The sequence below is a fragment of the Alexandromys fortis genome, unplaced genomic scaffold, assembly GCF_014885135.2.
Source record: "Alexandromys fortis isolate MF-2015 unplaced genomic scaffold, M_Fortis_MF-2015_v1.1 scaffold_44, whole genome shotgun sequence".
NCBI lineage: Eukaryota > Metazoa > Chordata > Mammalia > Rodentia > Cricetidae > Alexandromys > Alexandromys fortis.
The window spans coordinates 8,589,761-8,609,001 of record NW_026067921.1 but is presented as its reverse complement, the minus strand read 5'-3'; the positions used below and the strand labels follow the sequence as shown (position 1 = coordinate 8,609,001).

Genomic DNA, 19,241 nt, shown 5'->3' with positions numbered 1-19,241 from the left:
TTACCAACATCAAACATCGGAATGGCCACCTTAGTCTTTGCTCAGTTCCTTTTAGATAATTTGTCTAAACTCCGACCTTCTGGTCCAGCAGTGTCACATTTCACTAACTTTCCCTGGTTTAGATTTAGATTTATGTTCCGGATACCTGTGTTACAAACAAGGCTGAGACTAGAGAGGTTCCCAGTTGGGACATATTTTAAGTCCTCCGCTGTAGCTCTGGCGGAGACTCCCAAGAGCCCTTTCTGCTCACATTCAGTTCCCATTGCAATCTGGGGATTGTATTATGTTAATGTCAAGTCTCCAGGGCCCCTCTTAGGGCTTTATTTCAAGTGACCTCATTTCACGTCTCGCTTAGGCCATTACAGGTGGTTCTCAGTGAAGCCCAGGGGCCATTGCTTCTTCACGAGAACTCTTCAGGTAGTCTCTTGAATTAACACTTAGATAGGGGTATTTAGTTTTCTGGCTTCGGCCCGAAGCTAAAGTGTTATTGACTACAGTCCAGAAATGACTTCACCTATCCCTCCCCAGGGCAGTTATTCATCACCTGGCAACCGTTCTGCAGGGGCAAGAGGGACTGGGTGGATTGGAAGGTACTCAGGGGCTCCCGCTTGGAGGGCTGGGGAAACATCATTTTGTGGACATGCTAAGCCCCAGATGTTGCCTGGAGGAACTTGAGATGAACAGCCACAGTGTTTGCAGTGTCCGGGCCAAGAAGAGCTCTGGGAAAAGCACGGAGCATCATCAAACCTGAGAACCCGTCAAAGAGTAATGAATTCTTCCCCGAAGCTTTCAGGATCCGCATTCATTTGGCAACTCAAACTGTGAGCATCATCTAAAAACCCCAGAGATGGAGACAGCCAAGTGTTTATTGCCAAAGTAAAAGGAGAAAATTAAAAGTCCCCTCTTAAGCACAGCCACGGTGCCAGCTGCAGCTTGAGAAGAACACGGTGAAGTCAGGCTTCTGCTGACTCGGGCTGCAGCAAGGAGCTGTGCCTCTGTTTCCCCATGAAACACAGGCCTGGGGCCACTGGCCAGTTCTTGAGACCTGTGTCAGCCTAAACCAGAAATATTATCAAAGAAGGAGAGATCAGACGCCGATCATATCAGCAGGCTTTATTATGGGAACAGTTCAGTCTGTGAGGGGCATAGCCTACGTTCCCCTTCTACAGTTGGTTCAAGTTTTGTAACTCTCATTCCATAAGTGAAAGCTCATGACATGTCTGTGAACAAACAAACAAACCAACCAACCAACCCCAAAGACGCTGTTATCGGAGACAGGACTCCTGACACGGGCAGTGGAGATGAGAAACTGCTCCCGGGAGCCGCTATTACAAGAGCTCCGTTGAGTCTTGCACAGGTAGAAGGCAGTTTTCAGAGCAAGGGCATACTGATGAAGGGGAAGGGCAGCCAAAAGCCAAGTAGAAGTTACATTTCCGTGGGTAAACCGAGGAATCACCCAGGAAGAAAGAGCACGGCTGAGTCTGTCCTGAGAAGCCAAAGCAAGAACCCACGGGTTTTGCTTGGGAGCTGCGACTCTTGCGTCGGGTCCCAGCTTCTCATCCAGTCAGTATTACAGTGTTAGCGGTCTAACCACCGTCTCCTCTTCTGACAGTGGGGGTGCCACCGCACTGAACTGCTGGGAACACAGAACACGTCAAAACATACTGGAGAGACCCGTGTATGCTGCCTAACAGAACAGCTGGCATTATCTGGGGTTTCCCAGTTTTGAAACACAAACAAGCCTTAGATGGAGGCAGTGCGGGTTACCTGTAATCAATTGTGAAGGCTACTAAAAGAACAGCGACAACAGGCAAAACAGCTCACAGGCCGGCTCTCTGGGTACCGTGGCTGCGAATGCCCGGAGAAGAGGAAGCTGCACAGGAGACGAGAGATAATGAGCTCTCTGGGTCTCCAGAGGAGCAGAGTGGCCACCACGCCCCAACCAGGCACAGTCCTGAGAGTTGATTTACTTAAGGACCACTGCCACAGAGTCAGTGAACCAGACCCTGGGACAGCTTCTTGTCTAAATTTCAAAGGGAAGTCATTCTTGTAAGAATGTGGTCCAGCCATCAATGGCCCCTAAGTAAGTGACCTCTGTTTATGATACAATTTACCAGGAATCAGGACATTGTACAGGTGAAGGAACTTGGGCTTCACATCAGCACCAGAATGAGGCCATGAGGGGACCAGTGGAACCCGTGAAGAGGTTTGTGAACTCACATAAACTGTGTGTTGAATCCCGTTCTTTCAGAATTCAGGCTGGGTGGCAAATGGATGGATCTAGAAAACGTATTGAGTGAGGTAGCCCAGACCCAGAAAGACAAATAGCAGATGTACTCACTCATAAGTGTCTTTAGACATAAAGCAACGAAAAACCAGCCTACAATTCACAACCCCAGAGAACCTAGACAACAATGAGGACTCTAAGAGAGACAATCATAGATCTAATCTACATGGGAAGTAGAAAAAGACAAGATCTCCCGAGTAAATTGGGAGTGTGGGGACCATGGGAGGGGGTAGAAAGGGAGGGAGGAGGAAGGGATGGGAGTGGAGGAAAATATATAGCTCAGAAAAAAAAAATAAAACAAACAAAAGAATTCAGGCTAGATAAACTTCTACTGGTACATTTTTAAAATGCTATATCTGACTTGGGGTCCAACTTAGGGACGCTATAATAATGTCAGTAATTTTTGTTTGTGGTATATGCATGTAAACATGTCTTGCGGATGTGTTCATGTGTGTGCATGCAGGCTAGAGATCTTCCTTAGTTGTTCTCACCCTCACTTTAGGAGATGGGGTCTCCCACCAAACCTGGACCTCAGTGACTTGGCAAGTTCCTGGGATCCTTCTGTTTTTGCCTCGCCAGCACTGGAATTACAGGTATGGACCACCATGCCTGGCCTTTTATGTAGGTACTAGTGATCTCAGCTCAGATTCTCATGTTTGCACAGTGAGCACTTTCCCCAGTGAACCATCCCCAGCCCCTGATCTCAATAATTACTACGAGTTTAGGAAAATTCAACCACCTAAATTTATTTTGAACACTGGGAAGCACATTGGGCCTTGTTCATTGCTTTTTCCATGAGAAATATCCTTGTTTATAAAAAATAATTGAATTACGTCTAAGTACTCAACATATTCACATAATTTAATTGATGAATTATAATCCACATGGTTCTGGGTTTGTTTTGGAGAGAGAAGTTACGGGACTTGGATATTTGAAAGAATCTTGAAGACCATACAGGCACACTAAAGACATTCAACAGTTTGTCAAATGTTCTTAATGGCTGCTTATCTTCAGGCTCGAGCTGGAAGAGGTCGTCATGGATTTACGTCCAGGTGGACTGAAATTAGTTATTCCCTTAAACATGTCAGACAACAGAAAAGACAGATTCTCAGCCAGTAAACAACCTGGCAGGAATGAAAAATCACTGACATACTTCTTCCAACCCCGGATTCTGACAACTTATACCCCACAAGGGAATCGGAGAAGAGGGGGGTTTTGTTTTGTTCTGTTAGCTTTTGAGTAGCTTAATGTCTTAAGTTCTGTATAATTTAAACAGCACCACAGGAAAAACTCCCTGAGCAACTAACGGACATTATTTATTCTAATTCCTGTTTATATCAAGTCCAATATGACTGCCGGCTCTGGCTTTCCACCACAGAGAGAGAGAGAGAAAAAGAAAATTACTTTTAGGCTATTTACTCAAGCCACAGATTTCAACAGACCCAGCCTGATGTTACAGCCCAGGATGTTCCCGCTTTTGAATGAACAGTGTAGCTTTTTCCTTCCTCGCTCTCAGGCCACTTCCTGCCTCTTTTCTATCTTCCCTCCTTTGTTTCCTGGCTTCCTTCCTGCCTGGCCTCTTAAATAAGTACCCCTAAATGGCCTCTCTTTCTTAAACCCATATCCCCTCTGAGATACTGGGCAGAGGGAAGGCCATCATACATTATCAAGGAGCTTCCTCGTGGAGTGCACAGACCTCCAGCCAGGGGAACAAGCCAGCCCCCAACACGCCGGGCACGAAAGCTGTAAGACAGTCGTCCAAGGTAGCAATCTGTCCCTGCCCGAGTTCCAGGAAAAACACAGGCTCCTGACTAGAGAGCTATGCTCTCTTGCTCTAAACTGGAATGATTTCCAGATTCATTGATGCAAAGAGCATACGCCTTTCTGGGAAATGCAGTAAAAAGAGGTACGCTTTCAAATCACTCTAGTCTCCTGGGGCTCCCCCAAATCATTCTGACAGAGAGGAAGAGAGAAGTTGGCAGGTTTCAGCACATTAATAGCAAACGACAAATTAGTAACTACGTTCTTTAATCTTCAACATTCATAATTGCACAGAGTATCAGTGATCATTTAAATAATACATGTCAAATAATCTAATGAAGAAACTGGTAAAGCGGAATGTCAGGAAGCAACAGCGTCGGAGAGTAACACTGAGTGCAGATTCAGATCGGTCTCTGCCAACGGGGCAAAGTGCTGTGGAGAGGCACATGGACCACGCCAGCGAATGCAGCGAGGCTGACTAAGCCAGCTAAGCCAGCTTTGCACGGCCATACACTTCCCAACACTACTGTCCATTGGTGGGAATGCAGGAGGGAACGAGAGGAAACTGCCCTTTACTTTCAAATCAGAATTGGGTCAGGAGGTCTGCCCTCCTGACTAGCCCGTGTTAAAGCGGCAAACCAGAACTTTGCTGCCGAGGAAAATACTTTCCTTAGGAATGTCAAAGATGACTGAAAATCTTGTCCATGCTAGGGGAAAGCCGAATGTGGAAAAAATTGCATTTTTCTATCTATTCTGCAAAGAAAATACAAAGCCAGTGCATTTTGGCATTAGCAAAAGGCTGAACTAAGTTCTCAGGCAATGAATTTATGGGGAAACATGACAGGCTTCTCATTAAAGCTATGTGTACGTTGGCTGAGTTTTGTACAAGATTCTCGAATCTTGTGGAAAATTGGGCACAGCTTGACATCTGAACAATATCCCTGGTTTGTTTGATTTCTAAAGCATTGGAAAACGTTGCACTTTGGAAATCAAGTAGAGAAGAATAAACACATTCTGAAACAGAGCTGGGTTGACTGAGTTATTTTTCCATATGTCTCCATGAGATATTTATTACGTTTACTTCTCTTACAAACACAGCCCTCATGCTAGAAATACTGTGGGCGGGCTTTTTTTCTCTTTTCCTTTTTCCTTTTTTTTTCTTTAGTGGTTAGAAAATAGTACTGTTAAGGCAAATCTTACCAGCAGCAGTAACCACCTAAGCACAGGCAATTTTCAGTTGGCTTTTCAGAAGCTGGTTGCCATGACAAAGAGCACAATTTATTCCTTAGTCCCTTATCACAGCTCCGATCACAGACCATAAAAATTAACAGGGCTCTTCTCCCGTGACTTCATGCACCTCATCCTTACCTGAGGTCTTTTGTTCGCGCAATTAAAGAGAATGGATGTCAGTCAGCTAGCAATTCAATTAATGCCAATTCAAAATTCCGGCCAGAACCAGAATCTATAATCACAGCCTCCTAATCACAGCTCAGTCGTGAGAATGAAAAGCAAGCAGGAAATTGCACTAATTACTCAATTAGACTAATACTGTATTTTTAAGCAAGGCCTTGAGGGGTTGTCAGCTCTGACAAAGGACTCCTGCGTCCTCCTCACCTGTGTGTTCCCCTTGTCTGAGAGGAGCTGATGCTCTCACATGACTGTGATTGCTATCCATCTAACACAGCTGGACTCAAATTAGACAATGGGAAATTTAATTGAAATAAGGCTCACAATGGAGGGGACCGCTGTGGTGGCCTTCCAGGGCTCTTAGCACAGCCCTGTAGGATGCTGGGACCTCCGTATACTCGGGCCTCCTTCTGGTGTGAGGACAACTGAGCTTTCCTGGCCTCAGAAACCATTTAACAAGGGGATCATTTTGACAGAGCCTCTCTGATAAACCAGTAAGATGGAACTTAGCTCACAGACCCCTCAGCCTCAAATTCCCAGCAGAGCCTGCAGCACACACAGAGCCTGCAGGGCACAGAGCCTGCAGCAAGTGACTCAGCCAGCCACCTGGCCCAGTGTGGGCTGCAGGCGCCGAAACTCATCTGCACCCCCTGGGGACAGGCGCCAAGGGCAGGCCCACCTGGAGAATCTTTCATGAAATCAACAGAGAATGAAAACGCTGGCCTGGAAGAACACACCAGCAGATGTGACTAAATTATTTACAAAACAACACTGCTTACAGACCAAACAGGCAGGGCCTTAGTTAACAGACAGTATCTTTCTTTTTTCCTATTCAATTTCAAAAGACATGAATATCCTGTAAACAATGGGGAGTGCACTAGAGCCGGTCAAGCCTCTGGTTTTTGTGGTCATCTGTCAAAATCCTTCCTGAGTGAAGGAAGGGGAAGCTGCAGACAGGAAGAGGTGGGCCTGGTCTGGCCCAGGTAGTGTGGCTTTTCTCTATAGCAGTTCTGAAATGACCAAGTTGGGAGTGCTGGGGGTTCCAAAAGGAGGGGACATTTATTTGACTAAAAGGCACAAGGTCTTCACTTCCAGGGTTTGCCTTGCAGGTGACCACTGTTGAGTGTGCGGGGGTTTGAGTGGCTAGCAGGACCCCCGGTAGGCAGGTTCTGGCCACTGCGGCCAGCAGGCACCTTCAAGTCTCTTCCGGCAGAGTTATTCTGGTTCATTCGGCCTGATGGGAGCAAAAAAAGAGGGACAGAGATGCAAGAAGGGTTCCAGGGACAATGGGCCAAGAACACTTTTAAGCTAATGATGCTTAGTCTATGACCACTTTTATGCTAATGAAGCCTCCACAGAATCTACTGTGGGCCAGTGGTGATCTATTTCTCATCCCTCAGATCAACTTGATGTTGGGGAAGGGGGAGGGGTGGAGAGAAGCCACACAGTCTACTTTTTTCCCCTTCACTGTCCTCGACAAATCTGGACTGTCTCTCACTCCTTCCTTGGTAAAGAAAGATGGGTACACAGGGTGAGGGGAATTGTGGAGAGGGAAGAGAAAGCAGCAGGCAAAGGTGGAAGACAGAGCAGGCATCTTTGGGTAGGCCTTTAAGCAAACCCAGAAGCAGAGCAGGAAGGGCAGACCTCCCAAGAAAGAATCTCGACGCCCATACTATGCCTCAGATACATGTTCTGCGGCTGACTCTCCACATTTGTTCTCAATGCCTAATGTTTGCCATCACCGGTGACCCCTACTAGTACCTGTATCACACACAGAACCTCAAGTACTTTAAAAACAGGGATATAATGGTGCTTTTTCTGTGATGAGGGGACAGTCAAAGGTGCACAGGTCAAGCTCCACCAAAAACAAAGGTCAGAATCTCTTACTGTGATTGCCTGTCAGCCCCTGGTCCGCTTCCAGATAACATTCTATCTTTTTTAAGTCTTCTGGGGTAAATCTCCACTTGTTCTCAGCTGGCAGGGGTGGCATTTTGGGGCTGGATCGCTTCCGGGCAGAACCGAGAGGGAGGGCCTGCTGGCAAGAAGCTGGCAGGGAACCAGTGACCAGTCCTTCTGGGAATTTCTGAGCTAAGACTTTCAGACCTAAGATGCAGGAGAGCATAAGAAAAAGCAGGATTAACAAAGTGAGGCCCCAGCAATGCTAGAGAGGCCTGTGTGTCTTCCCGCCCTTCATCACCGAGTCCTTCACTGCTGGGTCAACACATAAACTAGAAATGTCAGCTGAGAATTCCATAGGAAATCTTCTGCTCGGGTTTAGCATTCTTACAGAACCCTGCAATAATGCTGTTATCTCAGGAATTAAAACCATGTGCTAGCTAGGCCTGGAGGCCATGCCTGCAATCCTAGCAGTCAGGATGCTGATGCAGGAAGATTAAGAGTTTGAGGCCTGCCTGGTCTATGGAGCAAGATCCTGTCTCAAAAACCATCAAAGCGGGCTGGAGAGATGGCTCAGTGGTTAAGGGCACTGACTGCTCTTCCAGAGGTCCTGAGTTCAATTCCCAGCAACCACATGGTGGCTCACAACCATCTGTAATGAGATCTGGCGCCCTCCTCTGGCGTGTGGGCATACATGGAGGCAGAATGTTGTATACATAATAAATAAATAAATCTTTAAAAAAAATTAAAAAAAAAACATCAAAGCTTCAAATCAACAAAACCTACAGTGAAGAAAATGAAACCCCCATCCCCCACCCCCGAAACAAACCCACACAGACGTGCTGACAGAAGCAGAGGACTTTTCGCATGACCCCTGGTTCCTTCAGACAGCACGGCGCTCTCTCTGCCCAAGCTAAGGTCCCTCTCGTCACTGAGCACTGGAAGGTAACAGTGTGGGCCCAAGGGCTGCTGAGAGCAGGGCGGGATGTGTGAGGAGACTGAAGCTTTGCTCACCCCCAGAGAGCATGAAGAGGTTTTCAAAGCCGCGTTCACACATGGTGGTGGCCGCCTGGCTCGCCAGCCTCTCGTCGTCGTCGTACATAATGATGATCTTGCCGTGAGCATTTTTCCGTGAGGTGAGTTAAGGTTTTGGAACTAGCATGCCCTAAGTCCTGACAGCACGGGCTACACACTCTACACCTTACAGTGCTGGAGAGGAAAGACGACAGCTTCCATTTGAGACTTCTGTGTCCACACATCCACCCAAGGCTTCCTTACCATGATACAATAGAACCACCCGAAAGCCCACAATAAAGGGGCAGTTTAGGAAGTAGATCTGACAAGGAGATAATACATACTGTCAAAAATGGAGCTTACCAACAGCTTCCATTAGCATTGGAAATTACAGATGTGAATGACATCTGGTACAATCTGACTTCAATTTTGTAAAGACAAATTTCACATACACATATAGAAAATAGAACAAAATATACCAGCATTGTGACAAGAGTTGTTACTCAATTATTTGATAATAGAATATTTTCTTTCTTTTTTTTTAACATTTTCAGTATTTTCTACTTGTATGATTTTTATGACTGAAAAAAATTAAAAATTTTAAAAGAAAAACAGAAATATAAAAATATTTACTCTTAAGTTCAATGTGGACAAGCTTTCTAGAAGAGGCAGAGTCTTAGGACACACCCTGAACCTAGTGGTTTCTGGCACAGGGAGGCATAATTGAAAAGAATCTGTCTTAACAGTTCTTTAGCAGACACTTAGCAGCGGCTAGGAATCTGAAATCTAAAACATGCTAACCTGGTGAGTGTCAAGGGTCCTTTGCAGTTTTCACACTAAGAACATGGTTCATGATAAGTTTGAGTCTTAAAATCCCGATAACATCCAACTCCTTAAAATGCAACAAAGGATACATACTCAAGTATGTCGTTTGAATAGGGGTTCATTGTCCTGGACAGAGTTGCAATTGGGTAACTGTAAGCTACAAGAGAAGAACAAGATTAGGAAGCCTAGAGCTCTCTTACAATCTGGCCCCACTTCCCAGCTGACGTACAGTCTAAGAGGTGAATATATATTTCAAAGTCCGTGAGCCATAACCCTAAATACACCTAGATGCTCCACGAAAGACATGAAGAGAGAAAGGGCGCCATGAACAAAGGAGGACCGGCTTCCCTGCTCAGTGTACTGTGCGCTGGGCCTGTGAGCCCCAGAGAACACGGTCAGCCTCTCTCAGAGGGCATGTGGTGCTCACTCCACGGGTGTCCCTGACGGTTGACCTGTGCTAGTGTCCCATTTCCGCTGGAACGAGACTGGGCCCTGCTCCTGGGACTGAGAGGCTCCACTACCCCTCTTCTTACCCCCGACAATGTGGCACTGCTGATAAGAGTCTCTGTCACGCACGTCTAGCAGCAGGAAGGGGCAGTCCGGATAAGGCTTGTCTTTACCACTGGGCTCTTCTTTTTTTACTAGCCCTTTGTCTACATCCAGTTCCCCAACGCCACTGATGACGCTGTAAGCAGAAAACAATAGGTCATCAGAAACTAGTCAGGGGTCAGAGGTTGAAAAGTCAAATGTCTCTTCAGAATGGGGAGATGAGGGTTCCTTGTCTTCTCAACGGGGACCCCCAGGAAAAGCCAAATGGGCAGAGTGCCTCAGTTCTTTCCAGAAGGCAGCAGGGCTGTGCGGATGCTACTCTACAACACTGAGCCCCAAGAAGGGGCTGGCGTGGATTACCCACAGGGTATGCTAGAGGCAGGGGGTAGAAAGTGCAGGGCACATGCTGCCTTCAGCTGCAAAGGTGACCCTCACAAAGAAAGAGGCAACAGTTATCTGATAGGATTAGAGTAAGGAGTAAGAAAACAGAATACATGGACAGAGAAAATGGCTTGCAGGACAACAGAAATGCAAAATATTTTTATGTATATTAAGCACAATATAAAGTACCAATATTGTTTTATGTACTTCACATACGGTCTGGGACCATGTGAAGATATTCCAGTCAAACGTGGGCAGAATATAATGGCAGCCCCATAAGATGACTCTGCAGAGTGATGGGGAGCCATTTCAGTTTGTTAAAGTACACTCCTGATGCTCCATCATGGAAAAATCACCTAATGGCACATTTCTCGGAACGTCCTATCATTAAGTGATGCGTGGATGTACTTACACATCGGCCTACCCAATGTGGACACTGAACCCTATTTTCAATAGTTATCTGCACTCACTTCCAATTTGTACAGGATGATGATGAGCCTGAAGAGGCTTTTAGAGCTAGTGGCATTCATATAATGAGACAAGGGAAGAGACGGGATTGAAATAAGGGGTTCATCCCTGGCAGTGCTGCTTCCACTCATTAAGCATGAGCTGCGCTGCCACCTTAATGTCAGAAAGAAAGCATGGCAGGACAGCAGAGGACTAAGAAGACCGGGGACCACGAACAAAACGGCCAAGGATCTGTAAGGACATGGTAAGGAGCCGCTCAGTCAGAGATGAGCGTGTTGACTAGCTCCTCTGCCATCGCAGGACTTCACTATCTGCATTTATATCCAGTAAACACTATGGCTCCACAGTGCATACTTCAATGAGGCAAAGGAGAAGAAAACCTATTTGATACAAACCTGCATGCTCTGAGGAAGCACCGGTGGCCCACATCTCTTCTTTTTCAATCTCTGTGTGTGCACGTGCATGTGCACCTGGGTATGTATGTGTGTGTTTGCGTGTGTGCACACCTCATGTTTGCAGGCACTCTCAGAGGTCAGAATTTGGTTTTGAGCTGCAATATGGAGACTGGGAACTGAACCCAGGTCCTCTTCAAGAGCAACAAGTGCTCTTAACTGCTGAGCCATCTTTCCAGCCCCACCTATATCTTCTTTCTATATCTATAAAAACGAATGCATTTTTATATAGCCCTTTCACAAACACAGCTATGAAAATGACAACCAACGACGGCACTTCTCTAGCTAGAGATTTCCCTGGCAGAAGTGTTTTGTGAGGAGATGGGATGGATACATGCTGAAAACCAGCACCAATCTCAAAACCCACAGCTAATATTTGTGAGAAGTAATGCATGGAGTAAGGTCCTTGGAAACAAAAACCATGAGCCAGGGCAGTTTCAGAATAAACTCCAGTGGCTTATTGCCATTCTCCATGCTTGTTCCATGCCGGGGCATTTTGTGGCACTGAGTCTTTCTTATTCTATATAGGACAATATAAGCTTCAGTAGACAGGGCAAAATTCATACTCAGAATAGAAACATAGTACCTGAAAAATTTTGCTAGACCCTAACTAGCCCATATGTAGAAGGGCTGAGAAGAATGAAACCAAGAAGTGGAAAAGAATACACGCCTATTAATCCACTCTCACATTAGTTCAGTAAGAAGTGAAAAGAGCTCAGGTAACATTTAGATAAAAAGGAAGAACGTAAAGGGCTGGGATTAAAATGTAGGACGTCACTGCTGCCAGTTCTGTTTCAGGTACGTCAATCACTGAAATGGGCCAGAAGAACACAGAGTAAATGCTCGGATCCAACACAGGTACCTCTGGAGAGTGGAGCGACTGGAGTCCCCTGCTCCAGTGCTGTTGATGAACTGGACAGGACTGGGTGACTGCTCCCCAGGGCTCCCTTTTCCATTGGTCTTGGCAGCAATTTCAGCATCAGCCTCTGAAGTTGTAGAATCATTGTCTAAAATTTGCAACAAAGAAATACAGGGCGGGTTAAACGACTCAGTGGGTGTAGACGCTTGCCATCAAGTCTGATGACATGAGTTTGATCCCTGGAAACCACACAGTGAAAAGAGAGACTCAATTACCTCCACATGTGCACTGCTGCACGCATGTGCCCACTCACGCACACCCACAAATAAATGCAGATCTTTAAAAAAATTTAACAAGTAACCAAATGCAATCTCAGGATTGGAATTTACCTATTAGGTATCTCCACTGATACAAAGCAAAAAACAATTGTATCGCTATTGATGAGTTATTATTCTAAAAGTTGTAACACAGGGAGCTCTCAAAATGCAGCGAAATAAACCCCTGGAGTTCCTCAAGACCCTTTCATATTGAATACCAAGTGAAAGCTATTTCCTAAGATGTCAACTGTCCCCACCCCCACCTCAGCTGAGGACAGAACCCAGTGCCCTGAACTTGGTAGGCAAGTGTTTTACCAGCTGAGCTAAGCTCAAAGCCCCTATCACTTTTTGGCTGTATTTATATTTGCTCTGCTGGTACAAAGGGGACAGTGAAAACTCTAGCACTCGGGAAACATCAGGAAGCGGCTCCACACTTATTAGCGGGCACAGTTTTCCCTGTTGCACATGCTCTCACAGTAAATACTAAAGAGTGTCCTCATAAAACAATGATTAATCATTCCCATCACCTCTCACCTTGAACCGGTGTGGTGACTCACGGCTGCAATCTTAGCACTTGGGAGGCTGGGGTGAGAAGACTGAACTGTTTGAGCCAGTGAGTCCCAGGCCAGCCAGAGCTACAGGGTAAGACCCTAGCTCAGAAAGAAGAGTGAACTGATTCTCTAGGTGTTTGCCTTTGAGTAGTCTGTGTGATGCCAGAGTGGTTTTCTAGATACCCATGTATGAGGAAATGTCAGGGGTAAGGATTAGAATGCTTGCTAGGCTGTGGCCGAGCCAGACATTTTTGCCGCAGGCATCTTTTCTTTGCAAGAAAATCTGGGTCCTTACTTGCGTATTTGGAGATGTTGTCTCAATGATGAATTGAGGGAGAATTCTTTTAAAGAAAACAGTTGATGGTATTTCTTGTCAGTGGCTAAATTTTGAAGAAAACCCAGACTTTTGGAATCTGTGTTTGGCACCTAGAGGTGAAGCATGAAGAGCCCTCCCAACACGCATTGGACACATCTGAGTTCCATGTCAGTCAAATGACATTGGACAAACAAGCAGTGCACGGCGTGAGGCTGCGCACAGGCAGGAGAGGCACTGAAAGCATGAGGCCGACCAAAGGGCTTTGACACAACAGAGCGTAACAGTCCACTGAAGTGGGTCAGAAGCCAGACGCAGCAAACCCTTAAGAAACAACTGGCCAAGCAGGCTGGCCTTGCCTGTGATCAGCAGGAGGACTGGGAGTTTGAAGCTAGGCTAGAAAGAAAGGAAAGGATGGAGAACAAGGAAGGAAAGAAGGAAGGGGAGGGGGAGCAAAGAGAAGGAAGGGAAAGAGGGAGAGAGGATGAACCAGCTGATGGGTTTTATGTAGTATCAAAAGAAGTAGAAACAGCTGACTGAAAGGGTTAGTGAAGTACCCCTCCCTCTCCCAACTAACTACAGGTCCATGTGAGTCAGATTTGCTTCACAGACTTCAACCCAAACAGCACATTGCACTGACTGAAAGCAAAAAGCAGATATCAGAATCAGCTGTTGTCTATTAAAACAGACATGAAAGACACTTACAAAATACTCAGAGCCACTTGGTAAAATTCTGGGTTGGAAAGTTAATGATTTTTTTTAAATATAAAAGTATGTTTTTATGGGTTGGGGATAAAATTCAGTGGAAGAGCTTGTGTTTAGTATGCACACAGTCCTGGGTGTGAGCCCCAGTAACCCCCCCCCCCCATGCTCTGTTTTTGTTTGTGATGGGATTACGATTGATATTTTTATATTTGGCAATAAATATTGCTTAAATTCTCAGGTTAAAATTTAAACATACCTGGCTGGGTAGTGGCAGTGCATGCTTTTAATCCCAGCACTCAGGAGGTAGAGGCAGGCGGAACTATGTGAGTTCGAGGTCAGCCTGATCTACAGAGAGAGTTCCGGGACAGCCATGGCGACACAGAGAAACCCTTTCTTGAAAAACAAACAAAACTGGTTTTTAATATACTAAATTTGAATAAATACAGTTCACATATGCCAAAGCTCTCTGGGTCTTCAATAATCTCTAAGAATATAGAATGGGAACGAGACAATGACATTAGGGGATTTTCTGTTCTAACAAATACAGTGAAAGAAGAAATAGAGGAGGCTTAACTACTAAAAAAGACTAAAATTTAATTTGTATATGATATAATATGCCTAAAACTTCAAACAAATACTAGGATGACATGGACAAACAAACCCGAGGTTATGATTTAAATGCTAATAACCACATAGAACATCTTTCTTATACACTGATTAGAAAACATTGAAAAGATCTCATTTACTATAACTGCAGTGATTGAACATTCCCTAGAAATATAACTACAACTATAAAGATCTATTCAAACCCTTTAGGCCCCTTAGTCTCATGCAAAATTTTATTCTGGGTCTCAATGAAGCCCTCAACGAAGAGGTACCACTTCTGGCATGTTCCTGATTGACTGCCCCCCAGCCAAACATGTCAGTCCTTAATTCTGGTCTCATTAATTAATTATAAATAAGCAAAGAGTTCTTTCTCGTCATTTTCAGTATTATATTTGTTACTGTTGTATAAAGATATAAATTATCCATAGTGCCCACAAAATCAATAAGAAAAAAAGATGGGCATTGTTTTAGAAAAACAAAATAGGAAACAACATACAAAAATATTTTTAAAGGCAGAGGCCCAGTAAATGAATGTATATGAGGACATGCACATGCCTATATATACACAGCTCAATTTCATTATCAGAGGAATTAAAAAATAAAATGATTAGATACAATTTTTTTATCCATCGCACGAGGTGTTCCTGACAGGAATGCATGTAGGTCACAGCCACACCGCGATGGTGTGGGAGTGGTTTCACCTTCGACTATCTGTAGCGACTCGACTGCAAGGAACAATGAGACTCACATGCCTGTTTACATGTACAATGTGGTGTCATTTCATCACAGTGACACAGCACATAAAAACTGCCATGCTCAACAGTAGGATAGTTAAGATATGTCCCAAAGATAGATATATACAAGAACACAATTTTTAAAGTCATGTTTTTGAAGTCTGTTTAATGACATTGGAAAATATGCATGAAAAAAAGTTAATTTAGAGCTGCACAGAGCAAAGCTGCACACAGAGAGCATGCATTGTAAGGAGGAAGATGAAGAAAAATGGACCCAAATATTGACACTCATTATTATCATCTTCTTCTTTAGATATTTTTACCATCCTGAAACATTTTTAAGTCAGGAAAAAGCATTAACATTGTAAAAGGAGGGTTTTGCATTCTTCAAAGGTAACCAACAAATATTCAGACACAGCTTGTTCTGAAGGCACTCCTGACTGAGCTATTATCCGTGTAGAGCCCTAGAAAAACACTAATGTTACTCACACATTATGGCGTCCTATTTTACAAGAGCCTATTTTGCTGTGCAAATTTATTTCAGAGGAGAAAATTGCATGTGCGCATATGTTCTGGTGCAGCAATCTTAACAATGAATTAAAGGCCAAATCTAGGTGCTCCTATAACCCGGTTAAAATTGGGAGCGCTTGTATGAGGAGACTCAATTACCTCTATTACAATGAACCCTTATTTCTCTGCTGGGTGAGAGGCATCTGTCAAAGATAAATTCCTGTCGTTTTCAGATTCTCTTTATCCTCCCTAACAAAAACCAGCGCAGTAAAATGACAGCTGAGTTGCACAAAACCAGTGTGCTCAGACTTCCTGAGAACCTTGTCTTGAAATCAGAAGTTAAATTCCTGGCCTGCATCAACCTTAACAAACACATTCCTCTTTAGTAAACAGGCACGCATTGATTGCAGGGTACTTCAGGATAAAATCAAGACCCGAAGTCTGTGTATTCCTTTCATGAGTGTACAACTAAACGGGTTTTGTTTTGCAGTTGGTATTTAAGCAAGGAAATCTGGAGCCTGCTTATCTTTCTGGCCTTATCTTCCACCCAGTGTCTACTCGTCCCTGAAGACCAAAACCAGCCTGGATTACCAGATTCCTGGCATACACACTGTCCTTTCATGTCCATGCCTTGCTTAGGCTCCTCTCCCCCATAACTGTGCCTGCCCCTTTGAGGCCTACCTAGTTCAGATACCTTCAGGAAGCCTGGTTTGGTCTAACTGGAAAACATCCTTCCTTCCTGAGAACTCCCGTGGCATCTCACGTATCTTCAAAGGAACTCTGCAGAGTCCCTTGGTGATACAATGAGAAGAATGCTACTGGAGATTTAGAGTGGAATCCCAAGTCCACTCTTTACTAGATATGCCAATGGGGGCTTCTCCTGATGCTCGGGCTTCTCATCTCTGAAATGTATGTTCCTTCCTTCCCATTTTTGAGAATATTAAACAATAAAATTCGTAACAAATGATTGCTGCCTTCCAGCAATGACTCCTATCACATGTAACTTTCAGCACTGTAGCAATCTCCCACCACACACACACACACACACACACACACACACACAGCTACAAACCCTATGGGAGCAGAGGTGTTTTCTCAGCTTTCTAGTCTCTTACCACTGACTTCTGTAACCTGTGCAAATGCACAAGACATTAGAAATATTTTCTGGAAAAAAAGGAAGTCGTATATTCAAACATCTAAAACATTGAAATTGTGTGTCAGAAAATACTTTTTTTTTAAAGAAATGAGAATAATTAGGGTACCAGATAGCATTTCTCTGTGAATAACTGACTGCAAACAGCTGTATCAATGGCCCAGTTCCCTGTAAACACACTAATACATGTACAGGGTGAGGACTTTCACCACTGGCCAACCTGCTAGTTTCCGACATCCTCAATTCTTCTTACCTTCAAGCCTTTGAATCTCCTCAGCTGTCACTTCCAGTGTTTGATCTGACAGGGAAGCAACCTGAATGACCTGATAGAGAAGAACGAAACGTGTTGATGTGCACATAGTTTCGCTTTAAACACAGGTGGTTCTGTCTTTTAAAAAAGACTGGGCAACTCCAAACATCAAAGCCATCTTGTTTGAAGCAGCTGTAGTGTCCTGACTGGCAAATCTTACTGATTTCAGGCCTCTTAATCATTAGGGTGCTAATTACACCATGAATGATTATTCCAGAAAAAAAAAACCCAGAAACTCACTCAAAACTTTACACACAAACGCACAAGAAACAAACAAGTAAAGACGTGTCATAGTATCAATACAGAAACCCCAAGGATCAGTTCAGATGGGAGACATGATAAGAGTTTACATGCATAGAGACGGAGTCAGGACAGCATAGTGTTACTTGAAAACATGGTACTGACTTATAATAACACAGGATGGTGTGGACAGATCTCCACACGATTGGGAAATAAAGGGAATTATGAATATGGTGATTACAGATTGTCTGTCTTAACACAGTGATGATTTTTAAAGCATTGTCCATAGAGCCCGAAATCTAACTTGCGTCAACGAACCTCTTGTTTGGGGGTCACAGAAACACCTTGTCCATTATTTTTTAGTGAAGGGAGAAAATGCCTTGCTTGAAGTAAAGAAATAGCTCACAGCAGAGCAGTTCAGAAAGTTCAGAGACACAAAAAGGAGTCAATTGTTTAAAAAAATTCAAACAATCAAGAATTGAAAATGTTAGATTCTAAATGTTAAGTGTACAAAGTATAATAAAAATCTAAATCACAACTCTGAACATTAAAAATAGAATGCAGATGTATTTATTTCATGGAACCCTTATTAAAGAGAAACCTTTCATGCCATCCTTTTGTGAACATCACCCCCATAGACACCAATTCATCCCCTTATGGTGAAATAGGAATGGCCAGAAGCTTCTCCTTGCAAGAAGACCCCGAGATGCCCAGAATGCTCACGCAGAGCAGTACAGACTCACGTAGAGCAGTACAGACTCGCCTTTAGTCCAATAAAAGATCAGCAAACTTACCAGCTGGGCAAAGGTGGTAACTTTCAGTCTCTTGAAGAGTTCGTCTTTTTTGTATCTGTAATCTGAAAAAGCAGAATACGACACGCACTTGTGAGGGTTCACTGTGGGCTCTGGGCTATTCATTCTAGTTATCAAGTTCTATGGTGTGCTTTCATACAAGATCTGATCTTCGAAGGGTGCTCAAGGAGGCAAGGTGGGGTTTTCAGCGCACCCCTGTGCTTGGCCACCTGGAGAGCTCTCCTTCTACTAAGTTGTCTCCACTACGGCCACACGTGTGGCGTGCATTCGTGGGAGCTGCCTCAAGTCCTTTTTAGAACAAAGGAAGGGATAACTGTCTACATTTAACAGAGGATGATAGAGACTCGGAGTTGCCTTGGGCCACACAGCTGGTGAGGCGTCTCTACCCTGTTCTTCTGACTCTGACTTCAATGACAGGGATTGTTTTCCCTGTGGTTGTAAACTGTGCCAGAGACAGGAGACGTCGTGTGTGTGTGTGTGTGTGTGTGTGTGTGTGTGTGTGTGTGTGTGTGGTGGTGGTGGTGGTGGTGGTGGTGGTGGTGGTGGTGACTGGGCCGCAGGTCAGCCAGCTTTCCACGAGGACGGCTCTGGAAGCTGCTGCACAACAGGACACCCCGCACAACTGCAGAAACTGCGCACTTAAAAACGGCTTGGTGGTAAATTATGTTTTTACCAAAATGAAAATAAAATCAAATAAGAACCAGACTAAATAATCTGTATTCACTCAGCATCATCTTTATAGTTTTGAAATATAACTCAAATGTGTGTGTGGGGGGGGGGTGCTTCTACAGTTATAGCAATGGCTCTTTGCTGGTTTTGGTTTGCTGTTGTTGTTTTGGTTTTTGATTTTTGAGACAGGGTTTCTCTGTGTAGCCCTGGCTGTCCTGGATCTCATTCTGTAGACCAGGCTGGCCTCGAACTCAGAGATCTGCCTGCTTTTGCCTTGTGAGTGCTGGTACTGAAGATGTGCACCACCACTGACCATCAATAGCTCTTTGTATGAGTCAGGCATGCTAGAATATTCTGTAATCCCAGCAACTGGGAGGCAGAGACAGGAGTTCCCAAGTTCAAGACCAGCCTGAAAGAATAGC

General features: G+C 44.5%; 1 protein-coding gene across 2 annotated transcripts in view; it reads right to left on the bottom strand.

Annotated features, from left to right (window-relative positions):
- Nucleotides 1-1,146: 1,146 nt before the first annotated feature.
- The window catches only part of Cep41 (centrosomal protein 41), a 44,012-nt gene continuing 25,917 nt past the window's right edge, over nucleotides 1,147-19,241 (bottom strand). For both annotated transcript variants that reach the window (XM_050141699.1, XM_050141698.1), the window contains 8 exons: nucleotides 18,133-18,194; nucleotides 17,042-17,111; nucleotides 11,903-12,047; nucleotides 9,724-9,875; nucleotides 9,280-9,347; nucleotides 8,366-8,480; nucleotides 7,343-7,558; nucleotides 1,147-6,689 (listed from right to left, as the gene is read on the bottom strand). In XM_050141699.1, coding sequence (XP_049997656.1) covers nucleotides 6,541-6,689; nucleotides 7,343-7,558; nucleotides 8,366-8,480; nucleotides 9,280-9,347; nucleotides 9,724-9,875; nucleotides 11,903-12,047; nucleotides 17,042-17,111; nucleotides 18,133-18,194 — 977 coding nt within the window. In that variant the 3' untranslated portion in view covers nucleotides 1,147-6,540. The remainder of the gene's footprint in view (nucleotides 6,690-7,342; nucleotides 7,559-8,365; nucleotides 8,481-9,279; nucleotides 9,348-9,723; nucleotides 9,876-11,902; nucleotides 12,048-17,041; nucleotides 17,112-18,132; nucleotides 18,195-19,241) is intronic.